This window comes from Schistocerca cancellata, chromosome 5 (assembly GCF_023864275.1).
Source record: "Schistocerca cancellata isolate TAMUIC-IGC-003103 chromosome 5, iqSchCanc2.1, whole genome shotgun sequence".
NCBI lineage: Eukaryota > Metazoa > Arthropoda > Insecta > Orthoptera > Acrididae > Schistocerca > Schistocerca cancellata.
Window position 1 is genome coordinate 323,771,807 of NC_064630.1, and position 24,753 is coordinate 323,796,559.

The 24,753-nt window shown below is 40.5% G+C and overlaps 1 protein-coding gene across 1 annotated transcript in view; it reads left to right on the plus strand.

Annotated features, from left to right (window-relative positions):
- Positions 1-18,610, plus strand: part of LOC126188894 (suppressor APC domain-containing protein 2) — a 121,283-nt gene extending 102,673 nt beyond the window's left edge. The window contains exon 7 of the mRNA XM_049930582.1: positions 17,871-18,610. Within this exon, the coding sequence (XP_049786539.1) occupies positions 17,871-18,002 (132 nt within the window). The 3' untranslated portion in view covers positions 18,003-18,610. The remainder of the gene's footprint in view (positions 1-17,870) is intronic.
- The last annotated feature ends 6,143 nt before the right edge of the window (positions 18,611-24,753 follow it).

The following is a 24,753-nucleotide window of genomic DNA, read 5'->3' on the forward strand; positions in this document are numbered from 1 at the left end:
AAACTAATAAGAGGAAAAAGTCCCACATTTATGCATTAAATCAGTGGTCTTCCTTGTCAATATTTTATACTTGAATAGACTTGTAAACATTGTATACATCATATCCCATCAAGATATGCATTCTTTTATTACTGAGGTACATAAGAGACATCTACTAATTATCAAGTATTCTCTCCTTCCATTGGATAATGATGCTTAATGTGCTCAACATTACGTATCCCCAGTATTTTTACAGTGATGAGGTATTTCTCCTTGATGTACGAACCATGTACTCGGACACCATAATGATTATGAGCGAGCTTCCTCAATTCCTATAATAATGTGATAATCACTGACTACATATTAATTATTGCAATATGCAGAAATGAACTTTCTTTAATGATTCTTAGCTTAACAAGTCAAAATAAAATGTTACCATCCTCTCGCATCATTCCTCGTTATACCAAATGATGATTTGTGATTTCCACAAATCAGACCACGCGCTGTTATCAGATACTTACAGTGTAACTAGTTTAATCCTCCATTCCTCAAGCCTGAGTCACGCCACTAATAATTCCTTTGCAACTGCACCAGTATAAAACTTCAGCTCAAAGATGATAACGTCACAGTAGTATGCAAACACCCTTGCTTCATGTTACTGTGTATTATTGTGCTCTCTCAAACATACAAAACACACATAGTCTAGTGCATGAACTCAGTTGGTCAGCACACATCATAAATATCCTGTTGTGTTTGAGCCATGGTCAACGATCTTTCCGTAACTGCCAGCACTAACAATATAATATGGCTGCAGATCAGTAAATATTGCTTCACTTGTTTGCCACGTTTTTATCAGTTCTACATATTCTTACAGCTAATCTGTATCCCATAGCATGAAATATTCTGCTACATAAATATGTAACACAGTGAGCACCTACACAATTACCCACTAACCATGCATTTGTCTCATTATACAGTAAAACTATTAAATACAGTTACCTCCTTGTATTACATATTCACAAAATGTAAGTATTCTTTTTTTGTATCTGTAGACCGTACATCCTTCAAGAGCCTTTCCTTTTTAGCACAAAATATTTGATCCCCCATATCACAATAATTGAAATTGTATTCTTCCGGACCAACTTAGACAATGTGATTATCAATAATGTATACCTTCATGATAACAAAATCCATAGAAATTCTGGCCTTATGTAAAGGCTGTTAGTACCCTAAAGTTAGTTTTCAGTCACTTATGGACAAGTCAGAAATGAAAATTGAGAGTAGAAAGGCAAAAGCATAAATGCTTAACTCTGTTTTCAAACATCCTTTGTAAAAGGAGTAGTGCCCCATTTAAATTCTTGTGCCACTGAAAAGGTGAGTGAAATAGATATCAAGTCAGTTGCATTGAGCAACAGTTGAAATTGTTAAAATTGAACAAAGCCACAGGTGCAGATGAAATTCGTATCAGATTCAATACCCAATTCACAGCTGAGTTAGCCCCTCTGTTAACTATAGATCTTTGAACAAAAAACTGTTCCTAGTAGCTAGAAGCAAGCACAGGTCACATGTATCTATAAGAAGGGTAGCAGGAGTGGTCCACAAAACTACTATACAATATCCTTGACATCCATTTGTTGTAGAATCTTAGAACATGTTCCAAGATCAAACATAATGACGTATCTTGAACAGAATGACCTCCTCTCTGCGAAACAGCAGGGATTTCAAAAACGTAGATAATGTTAAACCCAGCTCGCACTTTTCTCATATGACCTCATGAAAGCCACAGATCAAGGCAGTCAGATAGATGCAGTACGAGGTGCATTCAAGTTCTAAGGCCTCCGATTTTTTTTCTCCGGACTGGAAAGAGATAGAAACATGCGCATTGTTTTAAAATGAGGCTGCGTTCATTGTCAATACGTCCCAGAGATGGCAGCACCGTATGGCAGATGGAATTTTACCGCCAGCGGCGAGAATGAGAACTGTTTTAAATACTTAAAATGGCGACGTTTTCCTTACTTGAACAGCGTGCAATGATTCGTTTTCTGAATTTGCGTGGTGTGAAACCAATTGAAATTCATCGACAGTTGAAGGAGACATGTGGTGATGGAGTTATGGATGTGTCGAAAGTGCGTTCGTGGGTGCGACAGTTTAATGAAGGCAGAACATCGTGTGACAACAAACCGAAACAACCTCGGGCTCGCACAAGCCGGTCTGACGACATGATCGAGAAAGTGGAGAGAATTGTTTTGGGGGATCGCCGAATGACTGTCGAACAGATCACCTCCAGAGTTGGCATTTCTGTGGGTTCTGTGCACACAATCCTGCATGACGACCTGAAAATGCAAAAAGTGTCATCCAGGTGGGTGCCACGAATGCTGACGGACGACCACATGGCTGCCCGTGTGGCATGTTGCCAAGCAATGTTGACGCGCAACGACAGCATGAATGGGACTTTTCATCGGTTGTGACAATGGATGAGACATGGATGCCATTTTTCAATCCAGAAACAAAGCGCCAGTCAGCTCAATGGAAGCACACAGATTCATCGCCACCAAAAAAATTTCGGGTAACCGCCAGTGCTGAAAAAATGATGGTGTCCATGTTCTGGGACAGCGAGGGCGTAATCCTTACCCATTGCATTCCAAAGGGCACTACGCTAACAGGTGCATCCTATGAAAATGTTTTGAAGAACAAATTCCTTCCTGCATTGCAACAAAAACGTCCAGGAAGGGCTGCGCGTGTGCTGTTTCACCAAGACAACGCACCCGCACATTGAGCTAACGTTACGCAACAGTTTCTTCGTGATAACAACTTTGAAGTGATTCCTCATGCTCCCTACTCACCTGACCTGGCTCCTAGTGACTTTTGGCTTTTTCCAACAATGAAAGACACTCTCCGTGGCCGCACATTCACCAGCCGTGCTGCTATTGCCTCAGCGATTTTCCAGTGGTCAAAACAGACTCCTAAAGAAGCCTTCGCCACTGCCATGGAATCATGGCGTCAGCGTTGTGAAAAATGTGTACGTCTGCAGGGCGATTACGTCGAGAAGTAACGCCAGTTTCATCGATTTCGGGTTAGTAGTTAATTAGAAAAAAAATCGGAGGCCTGAGAACTTGAATGCACGTTATCTTGGATGGAGCTCATCATCAGATGTAGAAGTAACTTCAAGTGTACCTTAAGGCTGTTCATATTGTATATTAATGATCTTGCAGATGATATTAATAGTAACATCAGACTTTTTGCAGATGGAGCAGTTATCTACAACAGAGTACAGTTTGAATGAAGCTCTGCAAATAGTCAGTCAGACCTTGATAAGATTTCAAAGTGGTGCAGTGCTTTAAATGTTGACAAATGTAAAATTGTGCACTTCAAGAGACAGAAAAATGTAGTATCCCATGACTACAGTATCAACAAGTCAAGGTTGCAATAAGTCAATTCATTCAATTACCTAGGCAGAACACTTTACAGGTGTATGAAATAGAACAATCGCACAGACTCATCTGTAGGTAAAGCAAGTGGAAGACTGCTATATTGGTAGAACACTAGTGAAATGCAAGCAGTCTGCGAAGGAGATTGCAGACAATCACTTGTGCAACCCATCCTAGAATCAGAGGTAGAAAATACCGCTTCAGTTGTAAAGTTCTTTTATAATCACGTGACTGTTTCAGGCTCTTATAAGCCCATCTTCAGGTGTCATAACTTGGTGCTGTGGCCTCCCGAGTGCTGCCGTGGACGTGTACTAGGTGCAGTGTGCTACCTATGAGTGCAGAACAGAAAATTTCTCAACAGTGTGGGACCTTTGCCACAGATAGTACTGTTGTTGTTGTTGTTGTTGTTGTGGTCTTCAGTCCTGAGACTGGTTTGATGCAGCTCTCCATGCTACTCGATCCTGTGCAAGCTTCTTCATCTCCCAGTACCTACTGCAACCTACATCCTTTTGAATCTGCTTAGTGTATTCATCTCTTGGTCTCCCCCTACGATTTTTACCCTCCACGCTGCCCTCCAATACTAAATTGGTGATCCCTTGATGCCTCAGAACATGTCCTACCAACCGATCCCTTCTTCTGGTCAAGTTGTGCCACAAACTTCTCTTCTCCCCAATCCTATTCAATACTTCCTCATTAGTTATGTGATCTACCCATCTAATCTTCAGCATTCTTCTGTAGCACCACATTTCGAAAGCTTCTATTCTCTTCTTGTCCAAACTATTTATCGTCCATTTTTCACTTCCATACAAATAATTTCAGAAACTACTTCCTGACACTTAAATCTATACTCGATGTTAACAAATTCCTCTTCTTCAGAAACGCTTTCCTTGCCATTGCCAGTCTACATTTTATATCCTCTCTACTTCGACCATCATCAGTTATTTTGCTCTCCAAATAGCAAAACTCCTTTACTACTTTAAGTGTCTCATTTCCTAATCTAATTCCCTCAGCGTCACCCGAGTTGATTCGACTACATTCCATTATCCTCGTTTTGCTTTTGTTAATGTTCATCTTATATCCTCCTTTCAAGACACTGTCCATTCCATACAACTGCTCTTCCAGGTCCTTTGCTGTCTCTGACAGAATTACAATGTCATCGGCAAACCTCAAGGTTTCTTCTCCATGGATTTTAATACCTACTCCGAATTTTTCTTTTGTTTCCTTTACTGCTTGCTCAATATACAGATTGAATAACATCGGGGAGAGGCTACAACCCTGTCTTACTCCCTTCCCAACCACTGCTTCCCTTTCATGTCCGTCGACTCTTATAACTGCCATCTGGTTTCTGTACAAATTGTAAATAGCCTTTCGCTCCCTGTATTTTACCCCTGCCACCTTTAGAATTTGAAAGAAAGTATTCCAGTCAACATTGTCAAAAGCTTTCTCTAAGTCTACAAATGCTAGAAACATAGGTTTGCCTTTCCTTAATCTTTCTTCTAAGATAAGTTGTAAGGTCAGTATTGCCTCACGTGTTCCAGTATTTCTACGGAATACAAATTGATCTTCCCCGAGGTCGGCTTCTACTAGTTTTTCCATTCGGCTGTAAAGAATTCGTGTTAGTATTTCGCAGCTGTGGCTTATTAAACTGATTGTTCGGTAATTTTCACATCTGTCAACACCTGCTTTCTTTGGGATTGGAATTATTATATTCTTCTTGAAGTCTGAGGGTATTTAGCCTGTTTCATACATCTTGCTCACCAGATGGTAGAGTTTTGTCAGGACTGGCTCTCCCAAGGCTGTCAGTAGTTCTAATTGAATGTTGTCTACTCCCGGGGCTCTGTTTCGACTCAGGTCTTTCAGTGCTCTGTCAAACTCTTCACGCAGTATCGTATCTCCCATTTCATCTTCATCTACATCCTCTTCCATTTCCATAATATTGTCCTCAAGTACATCGCCCTTGTATAGACCCTCTATATACTCCTTCCACCTTTCTGCTTTCCCTTCTTTGCTTAGAACTGGGTTTCCATCAGAGCTCTTGATGTTCATACAAGTGGTTCTCTTATCTCCAAAGGTCTCTTTAATTTTCCTGTAGGCAGTATCTATCTTACCCCTAGTGAGATACGCCTCTACATCCTTACATTTGTCCTCTAGCCATCCATGCTTAGCCATTTTGCACTTCCTGTCGATCTCATTTTTGAGACGTTTGTATTCCTTTTTTCCTGCTTCATTTACTGCATTTTTATATTTTCTCCTTTCATCAATTAAATTCAATATTTCTTCTGTTACCCAAGGATTTCTAAGAGCCCTGGTCTTTTTACCTACTTGATCCTCTGCTGCCTTCACTACTTCATCCCTCAAAGCTACCCATTCTTCTTCTACTGTATTTCTTTCCCCCATTCCTGTCAATTGTTCCCTTATGCTCTCCCTAAAACTCTGTACAACCTCTGGTTCTTTCAGTTTATCCAGGTCCCATCTCCTTAAATTCCCACCTTTTTGCAGTATCTTCAGTTTTAATCTACAGGTCATAACCAATAGATTGTGGTCAGAGTCCACATCTGCCCCTGGAAATGTCTTACAATTTAAAACCTGGTTCCTAAATCTCTGTCTTACCATTATATAATCTATCTGATACCTTTTAGTATCTCCAGGTTTCTTCCATGTATATAACCTTCTATCATGATTCTTAAACCAAGTGTTAGCTATAATTAGGTTGTGTTCTGTGCAAAATTCTACCAGGCGGCTTCCTCTTTCATTTCTCTCCCCCAATCCATATTCACCTACTACGTATCCTTCTCTCCCTTTTCCTACACTCGAATTCCAGTCACCCATGACTATTAAATTTTCGTCTCCCTTCACTATCTGAATAATTTCTTTTATATCATCATACATTTCTTCAATTTCTTCGTCATTTGCAGAGCTAGTTGGCATATAAACTTGTACTACTGTAGTAGGCGTGGGCTTTGTGTCTATCTTGGCCACAATAATGCGTTCACTATGCTGTTCGTAGTAGCTTACCCACATTCCTATTTTCCTATTCATTATTAAACCTACTCCTGCATTACCCCTATTTGACTTTGTGTTTATATCCCTGTAATCACCTGACCAGAAGTCTTGTTCCTCCTGCCACCGAACTTCACTAATTCCCACTATATCTAACTTTAACCTATCCGTTTCCCTTTTTGAATTTTCTAACCTACCTGCCCGATTAAGGGATCTGACATTCCACGCTCCGATCCATAGGACGCCAGTTATCTTTCTCCTGATAACGACATCTTCTTGAGTAGTCCCCACCCGGAGATCCGAATGGGGGACTATTTTACCTCCGGAATATTTTACCCAAGAGGACGCCATCATCATTTAATCATACAGTAAAGCTGCATGCCCTCGGGAAAAATTACGGCCATAGTTTCCCCCTTGCTTTCAGCCGTTCGCAGTACCAGCACAGCAATGCCGTTTTGGTTATTGTTACAAGGCCAGATCAGTCAATCATCCAGACTGTTGCCCTTGCAACTACTGAAAAGGCTTCTGCCCCTCTTCAGGAACCACACGTTTGTCTGGCCTCTCAACAGATACCCCTCCGTTGTGGTTGTACCTACGGTACGGCCATCTGTATCGCTGAGGCACGCAAGCCTCCCCACCAACGGCAAGGTCCATGGCTCATGGGGGGGAGATAGTACTAGCAGAGGATATTCAGTGTATACAGAGAAAAGCAACATGAATTGTTACAGGTTTCTTTAACCCGCAGGAGAGTCATAGAGGTGAAAGAACTGAACGTGGAGTCTCTTGAAGATAGATGAAAAGTCTACTGACAAAGTTTCAAAACTAGCTTTAAATGATGACTCTAGGAATATAATACACCCTCTTACATATCACTCCCATAGGGATAATGAGGATAAGATTAGATTAATTGCAGCACAAACAGAGGCATTTAAGCAATTAATTTTGCCACACTCCATATGTGAATGGAATGAAAAAAGCCCTACACAGTGGGACGTACCCTGTACCCTATCCCCTGCACTTTACTGTGGTTTCCAACAGTCATATCCAGAATAGTGACAGCCCAAATTAAAATGTTTGATCCAGAATAATGTTCCTCTTTGCCATGAATTTTGACACAAATATTCAGAGGACTGCACTACTTTTATTTCTCTTTTGTTTATGTAGACTATTAGTTTCATGTCCATGATAAATGTCAAGATGTGGATTATGTTGATTCTACAAAATATTGTGTGTGTGTCAAGGATGTGACAGAAGTATATTGACAAACTTTGAGAGGTTGTAAATGGTGACCTTGAGGAACAAATTGAGGATGGGAACCTGTGTCTGGGAACATGATCTAACAACATTTTGGAACGTCGGAGTTACAGAGGAAATTCCTACTGTCAGGCAGCCCCTTCTGCGGCAGATCTGAGTTCTCAGTGACTTCTCGGCAAACCTCCTTCCAATGGACCTGATATTATTCGGGGTGTTCGATAGCATTGAGTGCATCATCCAGGCCCACCAAAGTGACACTGTGGGAGCTTTTACTGCAGTAGTGGCAGAGACATCAATGTACAAACTCAGATTTGCCACCACAGAGAGGGCCCAGAGATGGGCAATGGCCCCTACAACTTCAACTGTCTATAGCAATGAGGGAGGTGATGTTTCTGGGTGTGGGTTCTCATCCTCAGTTTGTTCCTCAAGACACCATTTACAACCCCTCAAAATTTGTTGGTATTGTTCTATTATGCCCAATTATCATCTTGGCACACATACAACACAGGCATCTGTCGAAGAGTAGTGAAGTATGAAGAGAATCCAGATTTTCTTTCTGTGCTGTAGTTTGCTGTGGCTTTTTCCATTCATGTTTGTAATGTATTCAAGAAGACCTTTAAGTGCTGCCTCAGTTGAATTTTCACTGAATGACTTACACTGTTCTGAGTTCAGACTGATTTTAACTTGTACGACTTAAACATGCTCCGTTATTAGAAACACAACTCCTCTTATTTGAAGATTTTCCTTTGATGACTGGTTCTGCTTTTGTGTTTGAGCCCATATGCAAAACACACACAGATATATATATATATATATATATATATGGCCTTTACATATGTCTGCTTGTGTCTGTATATGTGCGGATGGATATGTGTGTGTGTGTGCGCACGCGAGTGTATAGCTGTCCCTTTTTCCCCCTAAGGTAAGTCTTTCCGCTCCTGGGATTGGAATGACTCCTTACCCTCTCCCTTAAAACCCACATCCTTTCGTCTTTCCCTCTCCTTCCCTCTTTCCTGGTGAAGCAACCGTGGGTTGGGAAAGCTTGATATTTGTGTGTGTGTTTGTATGTTTTTTATGTGTCTATCTACCAGCGCTTTCTCGAAAACACATAAACACACACACAAATTTCAAGCTTTCGCAACCCATGGTTGCTTCTTCAGGAAAGAGAGGGAAAGACAAAAGGATGTGGTTTTTAAGGGAGAGGGTAAGGAGTCATTCCAATCCCGGGAGCGGAAAGACTTACCTGGGGGGGGGGGGGGGGGGGAGCATAAATATTACCAATTACATGGAATTTAAGAACAGGCTTGCAAAATCGATAGAAATTCATTTTAGTGGATGCATGAGAGATTGTCAGGGGCAAAAGAAGCACATAATGTATCATGTTCATAGTGCACAACAGGCATAAGAGAAACTTTTTTTTTTTTTTCTGGTCAGTCCAAGCCAATACACTCGATGTTTTTCTAGATTCTTGGTGCATGTTATCCCCCAGTGCCATTTATGCAGAAGTGTTAAGATCTGAGGCCACAGTGCCAAAAGAATGTCTATTTAGTTTTTCTCACTCTATGTTCAATATGAAAATACCTTTAGCAACTGAGAGTGTCTGGTACTGCACAAAGAAAGCATGTAACAGCATATCTTTTGATGTACTCCGACAGACCATTACAAATATATGACAGCATATGCCAGTAGTGTTTTGCTAGTTATAACATGCTAATTAAACTTTGAACTATGGTTTTAATATTGTTGTCTAGCTTAAAATAGACTGTTTCTTGTATGTCAAGATAGGGGTCCAGGTCTAAATTGAGGCGCCACGTGATATGTGCTTGTAATGTTCCTTGAGATAAGCATTCAGCAGTGCTTATGTTAAGTCATCACTGTAGAAAGACTTTCTTTGTCACCTAGATATCACCACTTGGGGCTTACAATCTGTTATTAAATGGAACTTTATACTATAGAAGAACAGTGCATTACTAAAACTGCATAAACAATCACTGTAACTTATTTTTAATTTGTTGATAGACACACAAAATTCAAGCTTTCACAACCCACGGTTGCTTCATCAGGAAAGAGGAAAGAAGAGGGAAAGACAAAAGGATGTGGGTTTTAAGGGAGAGGGTAAGGAGTCATTCCAATCCAGGGAGCGGAATGACTTACTTACCTTGGGGGAAAAAAGGACAGGTATACACTCTTGCGCACACACACATATCCATCCGCACATATGCAGACACAAGCAGACATTTGTAAAGGCAAAGAGTTTGGGTAGAGATGTCAGTCGAGGCAGAAATACAGAGGCAAAGATGTCATTGAATGACAGGTGAGGTATGAGTGGTGGCAACTTGAAATTAGCGGAGGTGATGGGAAGAGAGGATATATTGAAGGGCAAGTTCCCATCTCCGGAGTTCTGATAGGTTGGCGTCAGTGGGAAGTATCCAGATAACCTGGACGGTGTAACACACTGTGCCAAGATGTGCTGGCCGTGCACCAAGGCATGTTTAGCCACAGGGTGAACCTCATTACCAACAAATACTGTCTGCCTGTGTCCGTTCATGCAAATGGACAGTTTGTTGCTGGTCATTCCCACATAGAAAGCTTCACAGTGTAGGCAGGTCAGTTGGTAAATCACGTGGGTGCTGTCACACGTGGCTCTGCCTTTGATCGTGTACACCTTCTGGGTTACAGGACTGGGGTAGGTGGTGGTGGGAGGGTGCATGGGACAGGTTTTACACCGGGAGCGGTCACAAGGGTAGGAGCCAGAGGGTAGGGAAGGTGGTTTGGGGATTTCATAGGGATGAACCAAGAGGTTACGAAGGTTAGGTGGACGGCGGAAAGACACTCTTGGTGGAGTGGGGAGGATTTCGTGAAGGATGGATCTCATTTCAGGGCAGGATTTGAGGAAGTCGTATCCCTGCTGGAGAGCCACATTCAGAGTATGATCCAGTCCCGGAAAGTATCCTGTCACAAGTGGGTACTTTTGGGATTCTTCTGTGGGCGGTTCTGGGTTTGGGGGGATGAGGAAGTGGCTCTGGTTATTTGCTTCTGTACCAGGTCGGGAGGGTAGTTGCGTGATGCCAAAGCTGTTTTCAGGTTGTTGGTGTAATGGTTCAGGGATTCAGGACTGGAGCAGATTTGTTTGCCACAAAGACCTGTGCTGTAGGGAAGGGACCGTTTGATATGGGTGGCAGCTGTCATAATGGAGGTACTGTTGCTTGTTGGTGGGTTTGATGTGGACGGATGTGTGAAGCTGGCCATTGGACAGATGGAGGTCAATGTCGAGGAAAGTGGCATGGGATTTGGAGTAGGACCAGATGAATCTGATGGAACCAAAGGAGTTGAGGTTGCAGAGGAAATTCTGGAGTTCTTCTTGACTGTGAGTCCAGATCACGAAGATGTCATCAATAAATCTGTACCAAACTTTGGGTTGGCAGGCCTGGGTAACCAAGAAGGCTTCCTCTAAGTGACCCATAAATAGGTTGGCGAATGAGGGGGCCATCCTGCTACCCATGGCTGTTCCCTTTAATTGTTGGTATGTCAGGCCTTCGAAAGTGAAGAAGTTGTGAGTCAGGATGAAGCTGGCTAAGGTAATGAGGAAAGAGGTTCTAGGTAGGGTGGCAGGTGATCGGCGTGAAAGGAAGTGCTCCATCGCAGCGAGGCCCTAGACGTGTGTGATATTTGTGTATAAGGAAGTGGCATCAATGGTTACAAGGATGGTTTCCGGGGGTAACAGATTGGGTAAGGATTCCAGGCGTTCGAGAAAGTGGTTGGTGTCTTTGATAAAGAATGGGATACTGCATGTAATGGGTTGAAGGTGTTGATCTAGTGGCAAACGAATCTGCTCCAGTCCTGAATCCCTGAACCATTACACCAACAACCTGCAAACAGCTTTCGCATCCCGCAACTACCCTCCCGACCTGGTACAGAAGCAAATAACCAGAGCCACTTTCTCATCCCCCCAAACCCAGAACTGCCCACAGAAGAATCCCAAAAGTGCCCCGCTTGTGACAGGATACTTTCTGGGACTGGATCATACTCTGAATGTGGCTCTCCAGCACGGATACTTCCTCAAATCCTGCCCTGAAATGAGATCCATCCTTCATGAAATCCTCCCCACTCCACCAAGAGTGTCTTTCCGCCGTCCACCTAACCTTCGTAACCTCTTGGTTCATCCCTATGAAATCCCCAAACCACCTTCCCTACCCTCTGGCTCCTACCCTTGTGACCGCTCCCGGTGTAAAACCTGTCCCATTCACCCTCCCACCACCACCTACCCCAGTCCTGTAACCCGGAAGGTGTACACGATCAAAGGCAGAGCCACGTGTGACAGCACCCACGTTATTTACCAACTGACCTGCCTACACTGTGAAGCTTTCTATGTGGGACTGATCAGCAACAAACTGTCCATTTGCATGAACGGACACAGGCAGACAGTATTTGTTGGTAATGAGGTTCACCCTGTGGCTAAACATGCCTTGGTGCACGGCCAGCACATCTTGGCACAGTGTTACACCGTCCGGGTTATCTGGATACTTCCCTTTAACACCAACCAGTAAGAACTCCGGACATGGGAACTTGCCCTTCAATATATCCTTTCTTCCCATCACCCACCAGGCCTCAACCTCCGCTAATTTCAAGTTGCCACCGCTCATACCTCACCTGTCATTCAATAACATCTTTGCCTCTGTACTTTCGCCTCGACTGACATCTCTGTCCAAACTCTTTGCCTTTACAAATGTCTGCTTGTGTCTGCATATGTGCGGATGGTGTGTGTGTGTGTGTGTGTGTGTGTGTGTGTGTGTGTGTGTGTGTGTCTCGCACGCACATGAGAGAGAGAGAGTGTATACCTGCCCTTTTTTCCCCCCTAAGGTAAGTCTTTCCGCTCCCGGGATTGGAATGGCTCCTTACCCTCTCCCTTAAAACCCACATCCTTTCGTCTTTCCCTCTCGTCCTCTCTTTTCTGATGAAGCAACCGTGGGTTGCGAAAGCTTGAATTTTGTGTGTGTGTTTGTGTTTGTTAGTGTCTCTATCAACATACCACCGCTTCGTTTCGTAAGTTACATCATCTTTGTTTTTAGATATATTTTTCCCACTTGGAATGTTTCCCATCAAAAAGAAACGCAAAGTATATCTGTTTAAAAAAGCTGATAAAAATGCTCTTAATGCCTTTTGAAGAGACAGTCTTCACTCCTTCCGATCTGATCATGTAACTGTAGAAAAGTTGTGGATGTTTTCAGAGAGATAGTATTGACAGCAATTGTGAGGTATATACCACATAAATTAATAAGTGATGGTACTGATCCGCCATGGTACACAAAATAGGTCAGATCGTTGTTGCAGAAGCAACAAAAAAAGCATGCCAAATTTAAGAGAATGCCAAGTTTGGCAAAGTTTTACAGAAGTTCAAAATATGGCACGTACTTCTATGTGAGATGCTTTTAATAATTTCCACAATGAAATTCTGTCTCAAAATCTGGCAGAAAACCCAAAGAAATTCTAGTCATACATAAAGCACACCAGTGGCAAGACGCAATCAGTACCTTCACTGCGCGATGACAACGGTGAAGTCACTGATGACAGTGCTACTAAAGCAGAGTTATTAAACATGGTTTTCTGAAACTCCTTCACCAAAGAAGACAAAGTTAATATTCCTGAATGCCAGTCAAGAACAACTGCCAAGATGAGAAACATAGAAGTAGATATCCTCAGAGTAACGAAGCAGCTTAAATCGCTTAATAAAGGCAAGGCCTCTGGTCCAGATTGTATACCAGTCAGGTTCCTCTCAGATTATGCTGATAAAATAGCTCCATATTTAGCAATTATATACAACCACTCGCTCGCAGAAAAGTCCGTACCTAAAGACAGGAAAATTGCTCAAGTCACACCAATACCCAGAAAGGGAAGTAGGAGTAAACCGCTGAATTACAGGTCTGTATCAATAACGTCGATTTGCAGTAGAGTTTTGGAACATATATTGTATTTGAACATTATGAAGTACCTCTAAGAAAATGATTTATTGACACATAGTCAGCACGGTTTCAGAAAATATCATTCTTGTGAAACACAACTAGCTCTTTATACTCATGAAGTAATAAGTGCTATCGACAGAAGATGTCAAATTGATTCCATATTTTTAGATTTCCAAAAGGCTTTAGACACCGTTCCTCACAAGCGTCTTCTAACTGAACTGTGTGCCTACGGAGTATTGCCTCAGTTGTGTGACTGGATTCGTGATTCCTATCAGAAAGGTTCCCAGTTCGTAGTAATAGATGGAAAGTCATCGAGTAAAACATAAGTAATATCCAGCGTTTCCCAAGGAAGTGTTATAGGCCCTCTGTTGTTTCTGATCTATATTAACGACATAGGAGACAATCTGAGTAGCCGTCTTAGATTGTTTGCAGATGATGCTGTCATTTACCATCTTGTTAAGTCATCATATGATCAAGATAAGATATCTGTATGTTGCAAAAAGTGGCAATTGACCCTGAATAAGGAAAAGTGTGAAGTTATTCACGTGAGTACTAAAAGAAATCAGCTAAATTTCGATTACGCGGTAAGTCATCCAAATCTGAAGACGGTAAATTCAGCTAAATGCTTAGGGATTACAATTACAAATAACCTAAATTGGAACAATCACATAGATAATATTGTGGGTAGAGCAAACCAGAGACTGCGATTCATTGGCATATCCCTTAGAAGGTGCAACAGGTCTACTAAAGAGACTGCTTAGACCACGCTTGTCCACCCTATTCTGGAGTATTGCTCCACGGTGTAGGATCCTCATCGGGTGGGACTGACGGATGACATCGAAGAAGTACAAAGAAGGGTAGCTCGTTTTGTATTATCGCGAAATAGGGGAAATAGTGTCACAGACCTGATACGTGAATTGGAGTGGCAATCATTAAAACAAAGGCGCTTTTCATTGCGACGGGACCTTCTCATGAAATTTCAATCACCAGTTTTCTCCTCTGATTGCGAAAACATTCTGTTGGCATCCACCTACATAGGGAGAAATGATCGTCACAATAAAATAAGAGAAATCAGGGCTCGCACAGAAAAATTTAAGTGCTCGTTTTTCCTGTGTGCCGTTCGAGAGTGGAACGGTAGAGAGACAGCTTGAAGGTGGTTCATTGAACCCTCTGCCAGGCACTTTATTGTGAATAGCGGAGTAATCATGTAGATGTAGATATAGATGGCCTTGATTAGCATGAAAAACTTAGATGATGATCCAATTTTTGAACAACATAAAAATTCAATTACACCCAAGTGAAGCAGCGGGCACTAAGCTACTTACTAATATTTCGTAAAAGAAGATGTTTCCATAAGAACCACTTGCATTATTTTCATCAGTAGTATAGGAACAAGTAGGTGTATTGTATTGTACTGTAAGGGACAAACGGGCCTGGCCACAATGAATCAAAGTTTATTCTTCTTCCACATACAAATAAATGACAGTTGAGAACTTAGAGACAATCCAAGTATTGATACAAGCAGTTGCTGACAATAAGTATGAATACAGTATGAGAGTGAGTGCCTGCTGCACTGTGCTTATAAAGAGGGCTCTGGCAGAGGTATGGCAGATGCCATGCTGTGTCCACAAGTCATGTGGCCCACTACGGGCAGCCTCTGGTGGCCAGCCTGCCCATATGGCATTGGCGGAACATTCTAAGTGTAGTGTACCAGCAGCCTGGTGCCATGGTACTTATCTGATTATTAAATATAGGATGATAAAAAAACACACACACACACAACCATGGGGAAAGAGTGCTCTGCTAATGCGGGCGATGGAGCAACTGTTGAAACATCCATATGTTCAATTTAATAGGCGCAAATTCTGAGGAAGAGATTGTAGAGCTTTTAGAGGAATGTCTAAGTGAAAATGAGAGAGACAGTGACTTTGGTGATTGTCGCAGACAATGATGGCGGTGATGGAAGGTGATTCCTGGCTGGAACCAGTGAGTATGGGCAGAAGTGGCACAAGCGTGGAGACATGCAGCAGCTGCTCCCCCATGAAATACCAGAAGAGAGGACCAGTGACAAGGATGCTGGTAGCATCTTGACATTCAGTTCCTCAACATGGTTGAATTGCGCCGACACTGAAGGTGCCTGCCATTCGGTCGGGGGCGCCAGTGTTAAAGGACGCGGAGAGACTGGTCCGGCAGGCGGTGGCAGAAAAACAGTGCGGGAAGGCTCGGCAGCAGCTGCCAGGAGGAGGTTGGGGTGGGGGGGGGGGGGGAGAAGGCAGAAGGTGGCAGGTCTGCCCCCACAGCAGGGACACCCCACAAGGCTGGAACAGGTGCTGAGGGAGGAGGCACAGGCTGTAGTGGCGGACCTGCTGCCATTGCAGATGCACTACACTTGGTTTAATTGATTGTCACGACATGCTAAGAAGAAGAATTAGTAGTAGTAGTAGTAGTAGTAGTAGTAATTGTCCTACTACAACAAAGGTCATCCTGGGAGATCCAAAAGCATGTCAGCAGTTATCTATATCAAGCAAAGTGAAATAACCATACAGCAGCCTTTATGCATGTCCATGGCTGCCTTAATGCCACATCCACAACCACAAGCATTTGCTGTGGGATCAATCGCTACAATGTGTGCACTACAATAGCTCTTTGTTTTTCTGCTACTTCCTTTGGCTCTGATGTGTCATTGATACATCCTTGAATATTACTTCTTCTGCATTTTCCTCATTTATATTTCAGCTCAGGTTTCTGTGATGGTAACAACAATGTGTCAGAATTTTAAAAAATGTCGCTGCAACTGTTTCTGCCAGGGCAATGTGAACCTTGTTGAAGTGAAATATTTCTGTGAGCTTGAAAGATCAACCATCATCAGACAAAAGCAGTATTGAACAGCAGACATGCATGTATAAAAAAAAAATATTACCAATTAATCTTTGGAACAAAAGACACATGATAGTACTGCATAGTCCTGCAGCAGAGTGGGAGAAATCTGTGTTCAAAAGATCAGCTATCAATTATCTTTTTGAGTTTGATTGACTGCTGCTCAGCATCTCTTCTATTCAATGAGTAGTTATGTTTTCTGATACAGATATTTATATTCCACCCAGAATTGTTATTGATTGATTGACTTATTTATTTTATTGATTTATTTATTTATGTTTATATGTTATTATTTTTATATTTTTAACACAGTTTTCATCTCTAATGGCTTGGCCTTCAGTTATTTTAACAAGTCATGCTCAATTTTTATCAGCTTTGAAAAGATACCTGTAGTGTTTATAGTCACATCAATTGTTAATGAATTGCTGTATGAAGAAAAGTGACTGGACTTTTTGGTATAAAATCTGTAACTAGATGGAACACACTATTTTACACCTTAACTCTTTGTGCTCTGTAATGCAGACACAGGGTGTCTCCACACACTTATTTAAATTGCCACTGCCCAGGTGGTGAGCAGGTCACTGAGAATTGTGCTAACAGTGAAGTCACTGACCATCAATTAGGGTATACATTAAAGCAATTAGTGCACTTTCTTTCAAGTATATTTACATAAGCATTACAGTACAAAACTCTTGATTGTGTGACATTCCTTATTAAACTCTTAAGGGTGGACTGTTTCCATCATTATTCCACTCAAATTATTTACAAATGAATCATTGTAGTCATCAAAGTCATTGTCTCTCTCATTTTCACTTAGACATTCCTCTAAAAGCTCTACAGTCTCTTCCTCAGAAAGGACTATGCATGAAGAACTAGTCAATTCACGTCTACTAAACTGGACATAATAATTCCAACCTTTCTCTCAATACAACTGCTACAGTTCAACACTGAATTAACACAAGCTGTCGTAGAAGGCAGTACTGTGCAGCATTGATGCCTAGTACAGTCAGGTTGTAGAATGGAGCACGTGAGAGCTGTGAAAAATTGTTTCGAATGAGGCTCAACAATGGAGTGAAAAATGAAATTCGCTATGTCGAGTGCAATTCACTGTTGGAGTGGAAAAGGTTAGTAGTAACCATACATGCTCACAAGAATTTAATAAGTGACAATGTTAATCAGTGAACTACAGAAAAGCATAAACTATTAAAACTCCAAACTTAGATGGAGACACTGCATGAGGAATAGGTTGGCTTGAGAGAAGCTGTTAAAACTTTTATCAGAGCAATCTAATATAGAATACTGAAAATATTGTAAATCCAGGTATAATTTCCAGATAACAAATGTAATATTGCTACTTTTTTTTTTCTTTCAGGAAGTCAGTAGAAAAAGCGAAAGGATTACAATATTAGAAAGAGAAAAGGCGTCGCTGATGCGAGAATTGTATCAAACAAGATCTCAGGGCAGAAGAGGTAAAGACACACAGGATGACACTGCTTTCATGTAAAGCACCAACTGCTGGACGTTCGTCTAAAAGAAGTTTGAAGTATAATGAAGTGTTTGCATTCGATACGTTGGAAGATAAAGATTTGATTGCTATTGAACTTCTATTTACTGTGTGAGGAGGGGAGAAGAGAAGAGGAAACTTTTTACTATGAACAGTGCTCATTAAAAAATATTTGCTGCCAACTTGAGACACTGAAACTATACAACAGTATAAAACTCAGTATTTAAGATATTTACTTCTTTTTACAGAAACTAACACTACAGAAGTGCAATGTAAGTTATGAAACTACAGCTTCAATGTTTCGAGTTGCCTGTGATGCTACCGTACTTAATGTTAGTTGTCAGTGTAGGATTCACAATACTATTGATCAATTCCACCTTTAATTTTTTAATGAAATAATGGTACATGTGGATATACCTGAACATTTCGAAACATTGCACAGTGAAGAAAAAGGAAATTAAATTCTTTCACCGAAGGTAATGGAAAAAGCAGACCAGGATTATTTCAACTGTATTTTCATCTCACTACCTACCATTTAGTTGAGCTACTAAAGCTAGACAATGTTATAAAGTTTACATACTACATTTTATATCTATCATTAAAATTATTAATAAAAATGTTTTATAAAAAAATCCAATCTTGGCTTAGTTCTACTATTGCAGTGCTTATTCTGTTACACTACAGGTGACAAAATATCTTTCACTATATGCCAGAGATCATACATGTTATGACAGAAATCTGAAAAAGATAAGGAAGAACTCAAAGAACTAGCAGAGCTGGCCACCCAGCAAGGACATGCTACCAGCAGATCACCAAGTGCAGACAGAAGTCAACAATAAAGAATGGACTAGTGGAAACGGTATGAGAAACGAACAAGTCCAGCAAGTAATCCAAACAGAGTAACAAAGATTTAGTAAAGCGGAAATACTAGAACAAAGCTTTTTTAATGAGTAGCAATACACCACTGGATGCAGAGACGTAATGCAGTTAGCTTTATAGTACAACCGTGAACACTAACTGCTGAGCAAGATGGACTCGGCTTTGCTGCACTGCAAGGCCAGTGCTGCAGTACAGCAATATACTGCTCGCAGATGTAGCAGTGTCTACTGGCTGCAGTAAAATCCCATGCTTTCTACCAGGCTTTCAAGATCACTGGGCATAGGATACCAGAAAATGTATTATATTGCTTATCCAAATCTGGTTTTGAATGGCATTCATAATATTTTGCCTCTCTGGAATGTTTAACTCACCCTGTAGCTGTACCTTACACTATTTTGTTCTCTTAACCCTGTCTGGTCAAGAGATAACCTATACTTAAATGTTTCACAACATTCTTTTTTAAGTCTGGTTTTTGTACCAGTATTGCCCATCCAAAAATTAGCAGTTAAATACAGAAAATTCTTTGAAGTGCAGTAAATACCTTACTGGCCATTTTCTGTTTCTGAACCATGTTTGGTAATACTCCTAGTGCTGTCCGTAAGGGTCTACACCACCCATACCCACATTATACTCCTAAATGACAAAACGACAGTCTACAACTGGATGCATACTCTCTATCTAACACTTCTATTTTACTTTATATTTCTGCTCGATGCCAGGACAAGTAGATGCTTCCGGTACCTCCTAACTGTCTGTCACTCTGTTGCAACTATTCTATTCATTGGTGAAGAAACAATGCTGTGTAACTGGCATCTTCAATTTTCCGGATTTGGTCAGTTGGATACTAGACTTGGTGCAACTTCTATTACCTGAGGAATGACATACACAGATGGAAATAAATTGCAACATCAAGAAATAATTAATGTAGAGTAATGAAATTTTCAGACTATATTTGTTTAGGTAACATATTTAAGTGATTAACGTAAATGCGAGATATGCCATTGTGAATGTGAAATGCTGATACATTAGTAACCAATGTAACTGTCAGAATATTGAATGCAAGCATGCAGATGTGCGTGCATTGTATTGTGCCAGATGCCAGTTTGTGGGATGGAGTTCCATGCCTGTTACACTTAGTCAGTCATCATAGGTATGGTTAGTGCTGTTTATGGATGACACTGGAGTTAGCATCTGATGATGTCCCACATATGCTCGATTGGAGACAGATCTGGTGATTGAGTAAGTCGAGGCAACACACTAACACTCTGTACAGTATGTTGGGTTACAAAGCAGTTATGTGGGCAAGCTTTATCCTGTTGGAAAACTCCCCCTGGAATGCTGCTCACGAATGGCAGCACAGCAGGTCAAAATACCAGATTGACTTTCAAATCTGCAGTCAGGGTGCATGGGACAACCACGAGAGTGCTCCTGCTGTCATATGAATCACACCCCAGACCATAACTGCAGGTGTAAGTTCAGTGCATCTAGCAAGCAGAAAGGTTGGTTGCAGGCCCTCAAGTGGCCTCCACCTGGCCAACACACGGCCATCACTGGCACCGAGGCAGAACCAGCTTTCAACAGATAACACAACAGACCTCCACCCTGCCCTCCAATGAGCTCTCTCTTGACACCATTGAAGTCACAGATGGTGATGGTTTGGGGTCAGTGAAATTTATGCTACAGGGCATATGGCTTGGAGCTACCCATGAATAACCACTTTGTAACAGTTTTTTGTGTCACTGTGGTGCCAACTGGTCTTCCCTCTCGGTAGTGCCAGGTGGTCATCCAAAACCTGGTCTTCTTGTGACTGTACATTCTTGTGCCCACTACTGCCAGCAATCATGTACAGTGGCTACATTCCTGCCACATAAGCTACATTCCTGCCACATCTTTCTGCAGTATCACAGAAGGAACCCGTCCAGCTTGTTGTAACCTTATTACGCAACCTCGTCCTAACTCAGTGAGGTATTGATAATGGTGCTTTTGTTGCCATAAAGGCATTCTTGACTAACATCAGCTCACCACATCCCATCTCAAAAGGTAACTAATGCTCACAACAGTTACAGCATGTATTTAAAGCAAACCTGATTCGCATCCTCATAGTAGTGCTACTAGTGCCACTGCTATGTGATTGGTGTAAAATTTGAATAAACATCGTCTTTTAGACGAACACCTACCAACTTTAGTTTATGTCACATGAGTCCTTGGTGTTGTAATTTTTTTCTGTCAGTGTATTTTCAGTTCTTGGCCATGAAAATGACAAAACAATGTAAAAATAAAAGTGTGAATTGTGCATAACTGGATATCAGATGCTTTGAGAAGATGTTCACAGATGATGCTGTTCTCTACAGGGAGTTTGAAATTCCAGAAGACTGTAGCAGTATGCAGAAAAACCTGTAGAGGATCAAAGATTGGTGTAGTGGTTGGCAGATGTCAATCATTCTCAAATATAAATCTTCACTTTCGTATGCTGCATTCAAGTGGGCAATGAATTCTTTCTCGGTGAAAAGATTGATTTGCGAAACACTGTCCACTCTTTCCACATTCCCCATTCTCTTTACCATTGTTGTACCAGTGCCCTCAATTTCTTCCTCTGTAAATTTCGACAGTTAGAGAAATTCTGAAATAACTGTCCAAATATGTCAAATTTCCTCCACGGAGACTTTGGGACCATTCTAATATAACAGAAGGGCTTAGTTTTAGCCACTCAATAGCACTCAGTGGCATAGTAACATCCTGATCTGTTAGTTAATTAGTTTCGTGTGTTCCATGGATCACTTGCACAATAAATTATAATGATGTGGAACAAGCCATTTTACATTCATATGGCAAATTAATTTGTAAATATAGCTACACATTGAACACTTTTTCTTAAAATTAAATTACCCACCACCTTTTGCATGTTACAATAACAGAAATTATTCTATGCAAAACAGAAATCATTCTACAGAATAGGAGGACATTTTATATCACTGGATAAGTGATTGAAAATTTTAGTTGCAGCAGCGTGCACCCCTTTTAGTGCTAAAGACAACCTTATTGTGGAGCAATGAATGTTATTTTTCCTTCTGCTGTTGTGATTATGTACATCATTGTGCCTTTGGAGCTGCAGTGAATTATTTATAACAAACTCCTTGAGGGAATAAATATACTGTGAGGCAGTAGTCAGAATGCCCAATTCCTTAGGCAGATGTCTACAAGATGACAGTGGATGAGCACCACATATTATTCTTACAGCAAGCAAGTTTTGAGCAATGAAGACTTTCTTTCTGAAAGAAGAATTACCCCAGAACATTGTTCGATATGATGTTACTGAATGAAAATATGCTAAATTTGTCAACATACTAATTTATGTCTCCCCAAGATTTGGCAATGATTCTAAATGCAAATGTGACTGAATTAAGTTGTTTTAAGCGTTCCAAAAAGTGTTTTTTCATGTTTAAATCAATCTCATCTCATTACTCGTTTTACTCATCAATATGGAGATCTAAAAATTTTGAAGTTCTCAGCCTGTTTATTATTTCCTCACTGTGTGTTACACTTATCATTCGTATAGGACTTCTAGATGTTCAGAACTGAATATGTTGTATCGTTTCAAAATGGAGAGTGATACTATTCGCAGAAAACCAGTCAGTGATCGTGTTAACAACTTTGTTTAGCATTTCTTCTGTTGCTGTATGTATGTATGTTAGGATTAATTATAATAGTAGTGTAATCTGCAAAACATACTAACTCTGCTTGCTGTTTATTAGATGGAAGATCATTTGCATGTGGGACAAACAATTGCGGATTTAAGGTTAAACCCTGTGGAACTTAATATGTGATTCCTCCTCAGTCAGAGGAATCTCCCAAGATTACACTGGTTGAATTACTTAGTATAACTCTCTGCATTCACTTGGCTGGATGTGGCTTTATCCACTGCTTCTTGGCTATATCGTCAGTTCCACAAAAACTTAGTTTATCTAGTGGGTATTTTGGACCACAGTCAAAATGCCCTTAGATAGATCATAGAAAATACCAGCAGATGCTATTTTGTTGTTTTATACTTGAACAATTTGGTGAGTGAACATGTAAATGGCATTCTCAGTTCAGCAGCTCTTCTGAAATTCAAATTATGATTTACTAAGGATCTTACTGTTGCTCTGCTGGGATATTACTCTAGAATACACCACCTTCTGAAATTTTTTTTTTGAAAATGACATCATTGGTGAAATAGGTCGGTAATTATTGATGCCTCTCCTGTCACATTCCTTATAGAGATATTTAACAATAGCTTTCTTCACTCTGTATGGAAGAATGTCTTGAATTAGTGATCTATTACAAATTTCAGATGATAAGAGATGGCTTATTATAAGGGAGAAATTGGTTATTCAGTTGTATGATTGAATTTTATGAAATTGTTTCTTCAACATACTGCCGTGCTTTTTCTCTTTAACTGTTTGTCCCTATATTTAAGAAATAATTAATAAATGCATTTGCTACCTGTCACTCATCATTTACAGTGTTTCCATTTAAGTCCATATTGGTGATGTCCTGTTCTTTGGCTGGTTGTCGTGTCTCTCATTTCACTACATTCCATATAGCCTTAAGTCTGTTGTCAAAATTACTGATTTCTGACATGTTATGTATGTTCCTTGATTTTTTAATAACTTGTCGTAGTAATTTTGAGCAGTTTTTGTAGTGTACAACTGTTGCAGGACCTTTACTTGCTCTTGCCAAAAAAACAATTCCCTCTTCCTTTCACAAGATCCCTCTAGCTATCCATGGTGTCCTTCCTGATTAGCTTATGCGAAAAGCTATTTTCAAATAATGATTTAAATTTATCATGGAATAGATTAAATTTTAGGTCAACATTTGGGTTCATTATAAATTTTATCAGAGATCATCTCTTGTAAACTATTCTTAAAAACATTTGTTCTGAATTCATTAATTATTCTGGTTTCCACTGAAGAGTATCTACACTGTAAGGCACCATCTCATTCATCCTAACTAACTATGCATCATGATCAGAGCATTTCATTGTATGAGGATCAGAGGAACATAATTCCATTTTAGGTACTTTACAGGAGAGATGAATGTAGGTATTTTAGGATGTAACCTGCGTGATGTACTACAAAGTATATTGAAAAATTTCTATACTGTGCAAGAATACACTTAAAAAGTTGTCAGATGGTAATACACCTTTAAACATAGTACTTAACCATTTCATATATTGCTAAGGAGATCTGTCATTATGATTGGAGATAAGCACTTGGTTTGCCAAAACATAATATAAGAAGTTAATTTACTCATTAAAATCAGATCAGTTACAGTTTAAATAAAAACATGTTAGTGGATTTTTGTACCTATGTCACCACTGAATGTTCACTTTCTAGCTAACTTCATCACAACTGTTGCCTTCACAGTCTGAATGTCCAAGTCTCTCTTCTTGAAGACTCTTGTAAAATGTGTGATACTATTCATTGATAATGCCGGTGTGGCACAGAGCTGGAGTTCTTTTACCATCTCTTCCTGAAGTTTTAGTTCTCCAGGGTAAGTTTTAATGCTCCATGGTATTTCAGTGCAAACTGGAAAATTGTATTGGAATTTCAAGATTTTCTGGTAACTGGCAAACTTTGGAATGGAAATGTTTGAAAAAGATGTGATTGACATCATTTTTGCGATATTGAAGTTGCATCACTTTGACACTAGAACCGCTGCTATTTGGACATATCTACAATCGTGGCTGGTTTACTAAGGACCTGCAAATCTTTTCCTTTTATTATCTTTTGTCAGTGTGTTATTGTTCTACTAATGAATCTATTCTTTGAAGTGCTGGAAAACTGATTATGAAATCAACAAGAATAAAGAAGCTTTTCACAAATTATCATTT